This window comes from Rana temporaria, chromosome 2 (assembly GCF_905171775.1).
Source record: "Rana temporaria chromosome 2, aRanTem1.1, whole genome shotgun sequence".
NCBI classification, from domain to species: Eukaryota; Metazoa; Chordata; class Amphibia; order Anura; family Ranidae; genus Rana; species Rana temporaria.
Genome location: NC_053490.1, coordinates 517,594,496 through 517,610,526, shown reverse-complemented (window position 1 = coordinate 517,610,526; position 16,031 = coordinate 517,594,496). Strand labels below are relative to the sequence as shown.

General features: G+C 45.4%; 1 protein-coding gene across 1 annotated transcript in view; it reads left to right on the top strand.

Moving 5' to 3' along the window:
* The window catches only part of LOC120927993 (integumentary mucin A.1-like), a 32,088-nt gene extending 16,341 nt beyond the window's left edge, over positions 1 to 15,747 (top strand). Inside the window, exons 2-5 of the mRNA XM_040339035.1 lie at positions 6,586 to 6,735; positions 8,150 to 8,293; positions 10,828 to 10,971; positions 15,645 to 15,747. Of these exons, the coding sequence (XP_040194969.1) occupies positions 6,586 to 6,735; positions 8,150 to 8,293; positions 10,828 to 10,961 (428 nt within the window). The 3' untranslated portion in view covers positions 10,962 to 10,971; positions 15,645 to 15,747. The remainder of the gene's footprint in view (positions 1 to 6,585; positions 6,736 to 8,149; positions 8,294 to 10,827; positions 10,972 to 15,644) is intronic.
* The last annotated feature ends 284 nt before the right edge of the window (positions 15,748 to 16,031 follow it).

Genomic DNA, 16,031 nt, shown 5'->3' with positions numbered 1-16,031 from the left:
GTATTAGTTGTCTAAATTTTTAAATATGTTGTCTAATTTGAAAAAAATATATAAATAATTTGCATATGTGCAGAAGAATCTAGTAGTGGTTGAACAACTCTTGCTTTCTAGCAGAGCCTGTTAAAATCATTTTTGCATTGAAAATACAATTAAATGATCTGCAGTGCTCTCTAGTGGACATATTCATAACTACAATCTGCATGTTTTCAAACAGAAAAAATCACTACATAAGATTAAAGGTTTGTTTTTTATTTTCTAAAAAGGTTCCTTTAACCACTTCCGGACCGCTGCATGTATATGTACTTCGGCAGAATGGCACGTACAGGCACATTGGCGTACCTGTACGTCCCTGCCTAGACGTGGGTCGGGGGTCTGATCGGGACCCCCCCGCTACATGCGGCGGTCGGAAACCCACAGGGAGCGATCCGGGACGAGGGCGCGGCTATTCATTTATAGCCGCCCCCTCGCGATCGCTCCACAGAGCTGAAGAACGGGGAGAGCCGTATGTAAACACGGCTTCCCCGTGCTTCCCCGTGGCGGCTGCATCGATCGAGTGATCCCTTTTATATAGGGAGACTCGATCGATGACGTCAGACCTACAGCCACACCCCCCTACAGTTGTAAACACACACTAGGTGAACCCTAACTCCTACAGCGCCCCCTTGTGGTTAACTCCCAAACTGCAACTGTCATTTTCACAATAAACAATGCAATTTAAATGCATTTTTTGCTGTGAAAATGACAATGGTCCCAAAAATGTATCAAAATTGTCCGAAGTGTCCGCCATAATGTCGCAGTCACGAAAAAAATCGCTGATCGCCACCATTAGTAGTAAAAAAAAAAAAATTAATAAAAATGCAATAAAACTATCTCCTATTTTGTAAACGCTATAAATTTTGCACAAACCAATCAATAAACGTTTAGTGCGATTTTTTTTACCAAAAATATGTAGAAGAATACGTATCGGCCTAAACTGAGGAAAAAAATGTTATGTATATGTTTTTGGGGGATATTTATTACAGCAAAAAGTAAAACATATTGCATTTTTTTCAAAATTGTCGCTCTATTTTTGTTTATAGCGCAAAAAATAAAAACCGCAGAGGTGATCAAATACCACCAAAAGAAAGCTCTATTTGTGGGGAAAAAAAGGACGCCAATTTTGTTTGGGAGCCACGTCGCACGACCGCGCAATTGTCTGTTAAAGCGACGCAGTGCCGAATTGTAAAAACCCCTTGGGTCATTTAGCAGCATATTGGTCCGGTTCTTAAGTGGTTAAGCTTGTGCATTGTTGGTTCACTTACCTTTTCCTTCCATTTCCCTTCTAAATGTTTTTTTTCTTTGTTTTCTTTGTTTGAATTTCTCACTTCCTGTTTCTCCTCAGTTAGTTTGCCCCCATCATCCGAGCCGGCTGGGGGTTAGTCAGCCAGAACAGCTTACTGAGGAGAAACAGGAAGTGAGAAATTCAGACAAAGAAAAAAAAACATTTAGAAGGGAAATGGAAGGAAAAGGTAAGTGAACCAACAATGCACTAGCTTAAAGGAACCTATTTAGAAAATAAAAAACGAATCCTTACAACCCCTTTAAAGTATTACTAAAGGCAAAACTTTTTTTTTTCAGTTTTGGATATACAGTAGTACCTTGTATTACAAGCATAATTAGTTCCAGAAGAATGCTTGTAATCCAAAGCACTCATATATCAAAGCAAGTTTCCCCATAGGAGTCAATGGAAACTCAGATAATTTGTTCCAGTGGCACTGCTAGTGTATGCAGTACCGCATGTGGCCAGAGGTGCGAGGGCGCTGGAGACACTCGGATGCTCTCGGAGACACTTGGAGAGGCTCGCAGAGCGAATCCGAGTGTCACCGGCGCCCCCTCACCTCTGGCCAAATGCGATACTGCACACCCCAAGAGGCTTGAATCCTGCTTGTGTTGTGAGACAAGGCTCGCAAACCGCATCAGGATTTAAAATAAAATAATGGCTTGTATTGCGAAACGCTCATAAACTGCGTTACTCCCAATTCAAGGTGGAGAAAGATTAGAACGCCTGTCAGGTTTTTATTGCTGTCTGTGCCCCCGCTAAGGAGATTTACCCTCCCTATTTCTGTTTATTGTTATTATTGAAACTGAAAGTAAAGGAAAATCCCACATTTTGGGTTGTCCCCAGAAAAGTAATAGATGAGGAAATCCCCAAATGGGGACACTAATTCGGGTAACCTGGGGGGTTCCCAAATAATTCCCTTAATTTACAGGGATTTCCTCTCTTTTTGTTTTGGCTATGGAACAGGAAGTGAAGAAAAATCTTTGTAATGGGACACAGATGGCAACAAAAAAAAAAATCTGACAGGGGTTATAACTCTCCCTTGCTCTATCCAAAATGAAAAAAAAAAAAAAAAAATTGCCTGTAGGTCTAATTTAACCACTTCCATACCAGGCACGTATACACCTTCCCGCCCAAGCCGATTTTCAGCTTTCAGCACTGTCGCACTTTGAATGGCAATTGCGCGGTCGTGCTACACTGTACCCAAACAAAATTGGCGTCCTTTTTTCCCCACAAATAGAGCTTTCTTTTGGTGGTATTTGATCACCTCTGCGATTTTTTTTTTTTGCGCAACAACTAAAAAAAGACTGAAAATTTAAAAAAAAAAATACGTTTTTATTTTTTACTGTTAATTTTTTTGTAAATAAGTACGTTTTCTCTTTCAATTACGGGCACTGATATGGCGGCACTGATGGGCACAGATGAGATGGCACTGATGGACATCGATGAGGTAGTACTGACGGGCACAGATGAGGTGGCACTGATTGGCGGCGCTTGTATGCGGCACTGATGGGCACACATAGGCGGCACTGATGGGCACACATAGGCGGCACTGATGAGCACACATAGGCGGCACTGATGGGCACACATAGGCGGCACTGATGGGCACTCATGGGCGGCACTGATGGGCACTCATGAGCAGCACTGGGCACTCATAGGCGGCACAGATGGGCACTCATGGGCGGCACTTATGGGTGGCACTGATGGCTACTTATGGGTGGCACAGATGGGCACTGATAGGTGGGCACTGGGCATGGATGGGCACTGTGGGGTGGCACTGATGGACACTGTAGAGTGGCACTGATGGACAATGTGGGGTGGCACTGATGGACACTGGGGCGACACTGATTTACCTATGTTGCCAGTCAGTGCCCATTTGTGGGCACTGATTGGCATCTTTTTTTTTTAAATGCTTTTTTTTTTTTGCAGCCTTTTTTTTATCTGCCCTTCCCTGGTGGTCCATGTGGCGATCCGAGGGGGGGCTGCGCTGATAAATAATCAGCGCGAACCCCCCCTGTCAGGAGAGCCGCCGATCGGCTCTCCTCTACTCGCGTCTGTCAGACACGAGTGAGGAAGAGCCATCAATGGCTCTTCCTGTTTACATCGTGATCAGCCATGATTCGACACGGCTGATCACGTGGTAAAGAGTCTCCGTGAGAGACTCTTTACCGAGATCGAAGTTGCGGGGTGTCAGACTGACACCCCGCAACAACGATCGCCGCGATGCGCGCCCCCGGGGGCGCGCAGCGGCTCAGAATCCTGAGGACGTCATATGACGTCCAGTCAGGATTCTACAACCACTTTGCCGACGTCAATCTGTCATTGGCGGGCGGCAAGTGGTTAAAAATCCACTTTGGGCAAAGAATTACAGGAACCTTTGAAGCATTAAAAAGGTGTATTTATTAAAACATTAGCTTAGCTGTTTGGCTATCAAAACTACGGGCTAGATTCAGGTATCTGCGCCTGATCTTACGGCGGCGCAGCGTATCGTATTTACGCTACGCCACCGCAACTTACAGGAGCAAGTGCTGTATTCACAAAGCACTTGCTCCGTAAGTTGCGGCGGCGTAGCGTAAATGGGGCCGCGTAATTCAAATGTGTAAAGGGGCGGGCGTGTTTTATGTTAATGTGTGTTGACCTGACGTGATTGACGTCTTGTACGAACGGCGCATGCGCCGTCCGTGTACATATCCCAGTGTGCATTGCTCCAAATGACGTCGCAAGGACGGCATTGGTTTCGGCTTGAACGTAAATTACGTCCAGCCGTATTCGCGAATGACTTACACAAACGACGTAAAAAATTCAAAAATCGAAGCGGGAACGACGTCCATACTTAACATTGAGTGCGCCTCATAGAAGCAGGAGCAACGTTACGCCGAAAAAGCCTTACGCAAACGACGTAAAAAACGAACGCCGGGCGCACGTACCTTTGTGAATCGACGTAGCTAGGTAATTTGCATATTCTACGCCAAAAACAACGGAAGCGCCACCTAGCGGCCAGCGTGAGGATGCCCCCTAAGATACGACGGCGTAATAGAATTACGCCAGTCGGATCTTAGGCTAATGTCGGCGTATCTAGCTTTCTGAATACAAAAAGTAGATACGCCAGCGCAACTTTTTCATTTACGCGGCGTATCTATGGATACGCCGGCGTAATTCTTTGCTGAATCTAGCCCTACATGTAAATCTGTTCTGTCTGGGCCAAAACTGAATTTTTCTCTGCAGTTTGAATGTGCGAATAGGGAAAATATTGCATTATGACCACTAGGTGGACCCGGCGATCACAGGGAGTATGCTCCACTGCCATCTGGTGGCCATAATTTGGTATTTTCTCCATTCACACATTCAAACTTCAGAGACTAGTATAACCTGAGAACAATCGATTTTGCCTCATTTGCATAGAATGAATGTACATGCAGTTTCAATAGATTCTTTCAAATAAATCCCTAAATCACAGAGATTAATAAACTTGTTCAAGAGAGGGCAGGGAAGACTTTAAATTTTACCAGCAGCCAGGGGCGGTGCTAGGTCTGCAAAATATCTGGGGCTAGAGCCCATAGCAGTAGTCACCAACCTTTTTGAAGAGGACTGGCTGTGAGGGTGGAAGAGCGGTGCTGTGGAGCGGGCAGGGAGAGATGATGTCATCTCTGCTCGTCCGTCCGCCCACTCGCTTCTCTCCTCTCATCCGCCTCTCTCATGCAGACCGCCCACCCACCGCATCCACGGCCCGCTGGTTAGGCAGGGACCCTGCGGCAAGAGACTCTGGGCTATTGACCCCAGATTCGGGGCTATAACCCCAATAGCCACCCCCTAGCGACGCCACTGCCAGCAGCCAAGATGTAATACCATACCTCCCAACCTTTTGAGATGGGAATGAGGGACACCTATTAGTAAAAGTATGCAGACATAGGACACAACCCCTGACACGCTGCCCTAAAAGAGAATTGTACAATAAAAAATGACTCGTTAACCACTTGCTTACTGGGCACATAAACCCCCTTCGTTCCCAGGCGAAATTTCAGCTTCCGGCACTGCGTCGCTTTAACTGACATTTGCGCGGTCGTGCGACGTGGCTCCCAAACAAAATTTACGTCCTTTTTCCCCCACAAATAGAGCTTTATTTTGGTGGTATTTGATCACCTCTGCGGTTTTTATTTTTTGCGCTATAAACAAAAAAAGAGCGACAATTTAAAAAATATATATATATTTTTTACTTGTTGCTATAATAAATATCCCAATTTTTTTTTAAAAAATATATATTTTTTCTCAGTTAAGGCCGATACGTATTTTTCGACGTATTTTTGTAAAAAAAAAATCGCAATAAGCGACTGGTTTGCGCAAAAGTTATAGCGCCTACAAAATGGGGAACAGAATTATGATTTATTTTATTATTATTTTTTTACTAGTAATAGCGGCGGACGTATCGGACACTTTTGACACAAATTTGGGACCATTCACATTTATACAGCGATCAGTGCTATAAAAATGCACTAATTACTGTATAAATGTGACTGGCAGGGAAGGGGTTAACACTAGGGGGTGAGGAAGGGGTTAAGTGTGTATCCTGGGTGTGTGGGGGGTGACTGGGGGAGGTGACCGATCTGTGTCCCTATGTACAAGGGACACAGATCGGTCTCCTCTCTCCCTGACAGCACGTGGAGCTTCGTGTTTACACACAGAGCTCCACGTCCCTGCTGTCACCTGCCGTGTCACCGACGATCGCGTGTACCCGGCGGACATCGCGGCCGCAAGGTACACGCATTGGCTCTTTGGCGATGCGCCGGGACAGTGGTTACCCGCCGCGCGCCCCCCAGTGGCGCTCGCGGGTAATGCACATAAAAGGACGTCTAAAGACGTCCACTCGGCACTTGAGAGCCGCGCTGTGGACGTCTTTTGTCTATAGCGCGGATCTCAAGTGGTTAAACCCACAAGTGCTTTTTTACCACTACTATTTCTTTATACTTACTTTTGAAATTTACAATTGCAGCAATTTAGAAATGGGATGAAAGGTTTAGCTCTGGGAAACACTTTTTTTAAAGATATAAGTGCATGTTATATACAACTATATAGATCAGACAGGAATGAGGGACAAATGAGGAGTTAGGAGGGACAGAGGGACATTGCTCCAAATCAGGGACAGTCCCTTGAAATCAGGGACAGTTGGGTGCTATGGACTAATACCAGTTTTGGGCTATAAAGAATGAGATAGGCTGAATGATTCACATAAGCTTGTATTAGTAATTCTTTTTTTCTGCTCAAACTTACAGTGATAAACAAGAAGGAGTGTAGTGTCGCTCCGTTTTACAGAAGGGACTGCGGATATCCAGGCATCAGCCATGCAGAGTGCAGCAAGAGGAAATGTTGCTTTGATTCCAGCATTCCTGAAGTGAACTGGTGCTTCTTCTCCAACACAGAAGGTAAAGTCCAGATTTGCAGAATTTTTTTGGGGGAACCAAAAAAAAAGTAAAAGAAAAGAGAGGCCCCTCGAAAAACTCCCATTAGGAGATGTGCTGCATGTGGCAGTCATGATGTGATGATAGGGACGGCATGATTCTTTCTATTTCCCAATTACCTTTAAGCATACCTCCCAACTTTTTGAGATGGGAGTGAGGGACACCTACTATCAAAAGTATGTAGGCATAGGACACGCCCCCTGCCATGCCCCCTTAACCACTTCCCGCCCGGTCAGTGGACAATTGACGTCCAGAAAGTGGTTGTGAAATCCTGACTGGACGTCTATTGACGTCCTGCAGGATTTCATGCCGGCGCGCGCCCGTGGGGGCACACAGCGCGGCGATCGGTGTTGCGGGGTGTCAGTCTGACACCCTGCATCTCCGATCTCAGTAAAGAGCCTCCGGCGGAGGCTCTTTATCACGTGATCAGCCGTGTTCAATCACGGCTGATCACGATGTAAACAGGAAGAGCCGTTGATTGCTCTTCCTCACTCGCGTCTGACAGACGTGAGTAGAGGAGAGCCGATCGGCGGCTCTCCTGACAGGGGGGGTTTGCGCTGATTGTTTATCAGTGCAGCCCCCCCTCGGATGCCAACACTGGACCACCAGGGAAGGGCAGAAAAAATAAATAAAAAAAGGGCAAACAAATAAAAAAAAGAATAGATGCCAATCAGTGCCCACAAATGGGCACTGACTGGCAACATGGACCCCTCAGTGTCCATCAGTGCCACCCCACAGTGTCCATCAGTGCCACCCCTCAGTGCCCATCCATGCCCAGTGCCCACCTATCAGTGCCCATCTGTGCCACCCATAAGTACCCATCAGTGCCGCCCAGGTTTAGCGCTGGGAAACACTTTTTGATAGATAAAAAGTGCATTTTATATACAACTATACAGATCAGACCAAAATGAGAGACAAATGAGGAGAATGAGGGACAGAGGGACATTGCTCCAAATCAGGGACAGTCCCTCGAAATCAGGGACAGTTGGGAGGTATGTACACGGCTGGTGTTTTTTTTTTCTTTGGGGGCAGGAGTGTGAAAATAGCAAATATTCTTTCACTTTTGTCACGCGACTTTTTTGAAGCCTATTGGAGCCTCTTCCTTTAATCACATGCTTCAAAAAAAGAAAAAAAAAAACCTGATTGGAATCCATGTGTCCGACGCCCTGCATGTAGATCAGGGGGCGGATGCATGGATGGGGGGAGGCGACCGTGTGCCCCCACTGGACGGGCCGCCACTGCTGTAGCCCTGACCAAACTTTCCTTGCTGTGTTGTGGTTGGTTCAAAAAAACACTTCATAATTGGGGAAACTGTATAAAGAGGACATATATGTACCTGAGCATTCATTAATTGCACTTGTTTTCTGATGTTTACTAGATAAAGCCCAGTGCAGCATAAAGGTCAAAGAGCGGGAAGAATGCGGCTTTCCTGGAATTAGCGCTAAGGACTGTTATTCCCGGGGATGCTGCTTCGATTCGAGCATTCCCGAGGTGAAATGGTGCTTTCACCCAAAATTCAAAGGTATGGTGTTTACTGTTATACAGAGGTTGACATTAGTCTTAATAAGTGTGTGATAGTGTTGGACCGATAGAAGTGGAAATTGGTTCCAGTGGATCTACCAAAATTTTTCCTTCAAAGAAGCAGATCCATGAAATGTAGCCTAGGAGGACCCTGTTCTGGTCCTAGCTGATACCTCTCTGGGGGGCGACAGAGGAAGCGCATTCCAGGAGGAAGATCCATGGACTGAGGAGCAAAAGTTCATAGCACTTGAAAGACTTTTTGAAACATTTATTGGAACATCGGATACAGCCAATGGGGTTGATTTACTAAAACGGGAACATTTAGGGCCAGATTCAGGTAGCCCTGCGTAATCTTGTGCGGGCGTAACGTATCTCTGATACGTTACGCCACCGTAAATTAGGGCGCAAGTTCCGTATTCTGAAAGAACTTGCGCCCTAAGTTACGGCGGTGTAACGTATGTGCTCCGGCGTAAGCCCGCCTAATTCAAATTTGGATGATGTGGGCGTGTTTTATTTAAATTTACTGTGACCCTACGTATTTGACGTTTTTTACGAACGGCGAAATTCTGCCGCAAATCGTCAATGCTTTAGACGTGAACGTAACTTACGTACAGCCCTATTCGCGAACGACTTACGCAAACGGCGTAAAAATTTAAAAATTTGACGCGGGAACGACGGCCATACTTAACATTGCGTACGCCTCATATCAGCAGGAGCAACCTTACGCCGGAAAAAGCCTAACGTAAACGACGTAAAAAAAATGCGCCGGGCGCACGTACGTTTCTGAATCGGCGTATCCAGGTCATTTGCATATTCTACGCTGAAATCGACGGCAGCGCCACCTAGCGGCCAGCGTAAATATGCACCCTAAGATACGACGGTGTAAGAGACTTACGCCAGCCGGATCTTAGCCTAATTTCGGCGTATCTTGCTTTCTGAATACAGAAAGAAGATACGCCGGCGCAGCTTTGAATTTACGCAGCGTATCTATAGATACGCCGGCGTAAGTTCTTGCTGAATCTAGCCCTTAGAATTTAGTGCAGCTCTCCAGGTAGCCAATCAGCTTCTAACTTCAGCTTGCTCAAATAACCACTTGCCTACAGGGCACTTAAACCCCCTTCCTGCCCAGGCCAATTTTCAGCTTTCAGCGCTCTCACTCCTTGAATGACAATCGCGTGGTCATGCTACACTGTACCCATATGACATTTTTTTTATCAATTATTCCACACCAAGAGAGCTTTTTTTTGGTGGTATTTAACCGCTTGCTGACCACCGCACGCACTTATACGTCGATAGAATTGCACGACTGGGCAAATGGGCATATATATACGTCCCCTTTAATTTGCCGGTCGTGTGGTCGTGCACGCGCCGCCGTCAGCGCACAGGATGCACTGTCGTGAGCTCCGTGGCCCTGCCCTTGGGACCCGCGGACTCGAAGTCCGCCGGTGTCCCGCGATCGGGTCACAGAGCTGAAGAACGGGGAGATGTCATTGTAAACACAACATCTCCCCGTTCTTCCTAGTGACATCGGTAACAGCGATCAGTGACGTTTCACGGCAAGCCACGCCCCCTAACAGTTAGAAGCACTCCCTAGGTCACACTTAACCCCTTCAGCGCCCCCTACAGGTATGTCCCTTTGAATCTGCCGCCCAGCCTCGCGTATGTGGCCGTGGGTCCTGGGAAACTCGATGTTCCCGGGAGTCCCGCGATTGTGGTCGGCAGGAGCAGAACAGGGGAATGCCTTTGTAAACAAGGCATTCCCCTATTCTGCCTAGTGACACTGTCACTGATGACCGTTCCCCGTTATTGGGAACGGTCATCAGTGACGTGTCACGTGTAGCCACTCCCCCTAACAGTAAGAATCACTTCCTAGGGAACACCTAACCCCTGCAGCGCCACCTAGTGGTTAACCCTTCCCCGCACTGATCGCTGTAAAAATTACAATGGTATCAAAATGCCAAAAGTGTCCGATGTGTCCGCCATAATGCCGCAGGCACGATAAAAATCTCTGATCGCCGCCATTACTAGTAAAAAAAATATATTAATAAAAATGCCATAAAGCTATTCCCTATTTTGTAGACGCTATAACTTTTGCGCAAACCAATCAATGAACGCTTATTGCATATTTTTTTTACCAAAAATATGTAGAAGAATACGTATCGGCCTAAACTGAGGACATTTTTATATATTTTTTGGGAATTTATTATAGCAAAAAGTAATGATCAAATACCACCAAAAGAAAGCTCTATTTGTGGGGGAAAAAGGACGTCAATTTTGTTTGGGAGCCACGTCGCACGACCGCGCAATTGTCAGTTAAAGTAAGGCAGTGCCGAATTGTAAAAAGCGGCCTGGTCTTTGGTCTCATTGACTCACTGATCACAGAGAGAGCCGAGCTTGCCGTGGGTGACCCGCAGGGGGCGCACAGGCAGCTCATGCATGAGAGGAAGTACATGTTACTGGGCACGTACAATTAGTTACGCCGTTGTATCTCTATCTGAATCTCCCCCAATGATGTCTTGGTTGTACCGTTTGCAGGATGCAATGTGAGCCACAAAATGAGGAAGGACTGTGGATATCCCAATATCAGCTCCAAGGACTGTCACTCCAGGGGCTGCTGCTTTGATTCCAGCATTCCTGAGACCGTCTGGTGCTTCTACGGGTACAAGTAATTCCAGAACGGTAAAGTATTGGTATTAAAAATGTATATTTTAAGTTAATTAGTACCTGTATATACATTTATCACCTGGTTGAGTGAAGCTGAACTCTAGGTAAATAGTAAAACAAAAATGAATGCAGCTCTGTAATCATTAATACATGTAGCACCTACCCTGATTTTCCGGGAGGGAGCCTGATGGTGACTACCGGGGGGTAGGGATGGCTGACATACATTCTCAGGGTGCAGGTTTGTGGGCATGGTGGGTGATAAACAAGAAAGAAATTGGGCGCCAGTGACTTTTACGCTTTAAAAAATAGAGAAGGTTATTTCTCATAACACGAAAAATGTGGGAGAGAGGGGCATAGGGCACAGGACACCCTTAACCACTTAAGACCCGGACCAAAATGCAGCTAAAGGACCCGGCCAGTTTTTGCGATTCGGCACTGCGTCGCTTTAACTGACAATTGCGCGGTCGTGCGACGTGGCTCCCAAACAAAATTGGCGTCCTTTTTTCCCCATAAATAGAGCTTTCTTTTGGTGCCATTTGATCACCTCTACGGTTTTTATTTTTTGCGCTATAAACAAAAATAGAGCGACAATTTTGAAAAAAATGCAATATTTTTTACTTTTTGCTGTAATAAATATCCCCCAAAAATATATAAAAAAAGTTTTTTTTCCTCAGTTTAGGCCGATACGTATTCTTCTACCTATTTTTGGTAAAAAAAAATCGCAATAAGTGTTTATCGATTGGTTTGTGCAAAATTTATAGAGATTACAAAATAGAGGATAGTTTTATTGCATTTTTTTTTTTTTTACTACTAATGGCGGCGATCAGCGTTTTTTTTTTGTGACCGCGACATTATGGAGGACACATCGGACATTTTTGACACCATTTTGGGACCATTGTCATTTTTACAGCGATCAGTTCTATAAAAATTGCAGTTTGGGAGTTAACCACTAGGGGGCGCTGAAGGGGTTAAGTGTGACCTCATATGTGTTTCTAACTGTAGGGGGGCGGGGCTGGACGTGTGACGTCATTGATCATGCTTCCCTATATCAGGGAACACACGATCAATGACAGCGCCGCAGTGAAGAACGGGGAAGCTGTGTTTACACACACCTCTCCTCGTTCTTCAGCTCCAGGGACCGATCGCGGGACTCCAGTGGCGATTGGGTCCGCGGGTCCCGCGGGCCGCGGTCACGGAGCTTCGGACCGCACGCCCGCGACCCACGGCTGGGTACTTAAAGAGGATGTACAGGTACGTGCTTGTGCCCAGCCGTGCCATTCTGTTGACGTAAATGTGCAGGAGGCGGTCCTTAAGTGGTTAATAACGATCAGCAACAGGCAGATTGGCAGCCCCCGCAGACAAAAATAGATGAGATAAAGTAGACAGGAGTACAGTAATAGGAGCCTTTAAGCGGAACCAGCACATCTGTACTTTGTAGGATAGGCTGTCTCCTCTAGTAACTGAACTTTACTCACTGCTTCATCTGTGAATGCTGGCGATCGGCTCCCACTGTGAGTGGACACAGCGGGAGCCAATCAGCGCATCAGCGTGTCCGTCGCGGCCTGCTGATCCTTCCCGAGGCAGACAGAACAGCGGTCTGCCAATGTAAACAAGGCATATTGCCGTTCTGTGACAGGAGAAGACAGATCTTGTGTTTCTGCTAAGCAGGAACACGGATCTCTTACAGTTAAAGCACCTCCCTCACAGTTAGAAAGCACTCCCAGGGAACACATTTAACCCTTTGATTTCCCCTGATTTTAACCCCTTTCCTGTCAGTGTCATTAGCACAGTGACAGTGCATATTATTTAGCACTGATCAATGTATTGGTGTCACGGGTCCCCAAAAAAGTGTCAAAAGTGTCAGTTAGGTGTCCAATTTGTCCACCGCAATGTCGCAATCCCGCTATAAGACGCTATAAGTTGCATGGAATGGAAAATTTGACTTAAATAAATTGCATACCTTGATTTACCAACAATGAACACATAGGCTAGAACAGTGGTCTCCAAACTGCGGCCGAGGGCCGGATGCGGCCCTTTGCTTGCCTTTATCCAGCCCTTGGAGCACTATCCCTCCCACTGATACGAGACACTATTCTGCCATCTGACACCGACAATGGAGCACCATTTCTCCCACTGACACCACTAATAGAGCACTATTACTCCCTATGATACAGCAATGGGGCACTATTACTCCCCCTAATACCATATGTTCACCAACAATGATGCCAGGAAAATTTCTACTCCCGCTGGCCAAAGTCCGGCCCTCCAAGAGTCTGAAGGACAATAAACTGGCCCTTTGTTTAGAATGTTTGGAGACCCCTGGGCTAGAACATAGAATAGGCTAGAACATAGATTCCCATCTTATCAGAGAAAACACCAGCCAGGAAAGGAGGTGGCGAAACATGCAGAGATTAATATTTGTGGTTTCCTGTGCCCCTTTAAAGTTCCACAAATTTTGTTTCTATGGGGAAACTCGCTTTGATATACAAGTGCATTGGATTTCAAGCATTCTAAAGCCTCGTACACACGATCAGTCCATCCGATGAGAACGGTCTGAAGGACCGTTGTCATCGGTTAACAAATGAAGCTGACTGATGGTTCGTTGCGCCCACACACCATCGGTTAAATAACCGATTGTGTCAGAACGCGGTGACGTAAAACACAACGATGAGCTGAAAAAAATTAAGTTCAATGCTTCCAAGCATGCGTCGACTTGATTCTGAGCATGCGTGGATTTTTAACCGATGGTTGTGCCTACTAACGATCGGTTTTGTTCTATCGGTTAGGAATCCATCGGTTAAATTTAAAACAAGTTGGCTTTTTTTAACTGATGGTTAAATAACCGATGGCGCCCACACACGATCGGTTTTGACTGATGAAAACGGTCCATCAGACCGTTGTCCTCTGTTTAACCTATCGTGTGTACAAGGCCTTATGGAACAAATTATGCTCGTAATCTAAGGTTCCACTGTATTAAGGCCCATACACACGATCTAACTTTTTGACAACAAATGTCCGACGGACCTGTTTGATCAGACAATCCGTCTGTGTGTACGCTCCATCGGACAAATGTTTTGTGTTTTTCATCGGACAAATGTTCGATGTGAAAACAGACAAACTTTCCGGCAACAAATGTCCATCGGACTAAAGTCCAAACACGTATGCTCAGAACCAATACTAAAGATCAGGCAACAATAGCAGAAGTTGCCCAAAGGGTGGCGGTAAAGAGCTGAAAAACTACGTTGCATGGTGAATGTTGGCTGAACTGAAAAAGTCCTGTCGTGTGTATGCAGAACAAGTTCACAGACAACGCCCTTCGGACAGAAATCCACAGAAAAGTCTGATGGAAGTCCAATTGTGTGTACAAGGTTTTGTGTCACTGTTTCCCAAAAAGTGTCAAAAGTGTCTAATTTGTCTGCCGCAGTCCCGCTACAATTGCTGCTGATTGCTGTCATTACTAGTAAAAAAATAAATAAGTAATAAACCCCATAGTTTGTAGACGCTATGGGCCAGATTCACGTAGGAGAGCGTAACTTTGTGCGGGCGTAGCGTATACTATTTACGCTACGCCTCCGCAACTTAGACAGGCAAGTGCAGTATTCACAAAGCACTTGCTCCGGAAGTTGCGGCGGCGTAGCGTAAATGGGCCGGCGTAAGCCCGCGTAATTCAAACTTGGAAGAGGTGGGCGTGTTGCATTCAAATGAGCCGTGACCCCACGTAAATGACGCGCATAACGAACGGCGCATGCTCAGTATCACAATGAATTTACGCCCTAAGATACCCCGGCTCAATGCCTGTGACGTGAACGTAACCTACACACATCCCCATTCACGTACGACTTACGTAAACGACGTAAAAAGATACGCTTGTTCCGACGTCCATACTTTGCATTGGCTGCGCCTCATATAGCAGGGGTAACTTTACGCCGGACGTAAGCCTAACGTAAACGGCGTAGCGGGCGCAAGTACGTTCGTGAATCGGCGTATCTAGCTAATTTACATAAATCTATGGAAGCGCCCCTTGCGGCCAGTGTAAATATGCACCCAAGATACGACGGCGTAGGAGACTTACGCCGCTCGTATCTTGGCCAAATTAATGCGTAACTGATTCTAGGAATCAGGCGCATTGATACGACGGCTCGCATTCGGACTTACGACGGCGTATGTGGAGATACGCCGTCGTAAGTCCTTTGAGAATCTGGCCCTATATCTTTTGTGCGAACCAGTCAAAAATATGTAACAGAATACATATTGGCCTAAAGTGAAGAAGAAATTAGATTATTTTTTTATTTTATTTATTGGATGTGTTTTATAGCAGAAAGCAAAAAAATTGTTGTTTTTATTTTTAAAGTTTGTCGGTCTTTTTCCGTTTATAGCACAAAAAATAAAACCTGCAGAGGCAATCAAATACCACCAAAAGAAAGCTCTATTTGTGTGAAAAAAAACCCCATATTTTTGGGTATAGCATTGCACAACCACGCAATTGTCAGTGCCGTATTGCAAAAAATGGCCTGGTCATGGGGGGGGGTTGGGGGGGGGGGACATTCCGGGCCTCAAGTATTTAAAATTGTATAGTTTATATTCAAGAGATGTGACACTGTGACATGGATTAAGCACCTCTATACATAATGATTGCATAATTTAAATTGTGTTTCCATATTTATTTAATTTTCTATTTATTTTTACAGGTAATCACCATTATGACATTTCAGGGAATCGACATGTAAATTTTCAGCGCTGGAGTTGATTTTTGTTAAAACTGTATTTTCACATTACTCATAAAAATAAAAATAAAAAAGTTATAAAGCCTTTTAGTACTATTTATTGTTATAATATTTACAGTCTTTCACAATCCATGGAAAACGCATGCTTTGAAGAAGGGGGTTAAAATATAACTAAAGGCAAGACTGAGAGTGATTGACACTACAGCAGGTTAAACAGTTAACCATTTGTTTTAACTTAAACATGCACCATTTTTGGCATATTTGGACCTTTAAAAAAACACCTGTATCACTCACTGCCACAGCCAGACAGGAATGCAACAGAGATTATACTACATTAGCTTCTTCATAAAG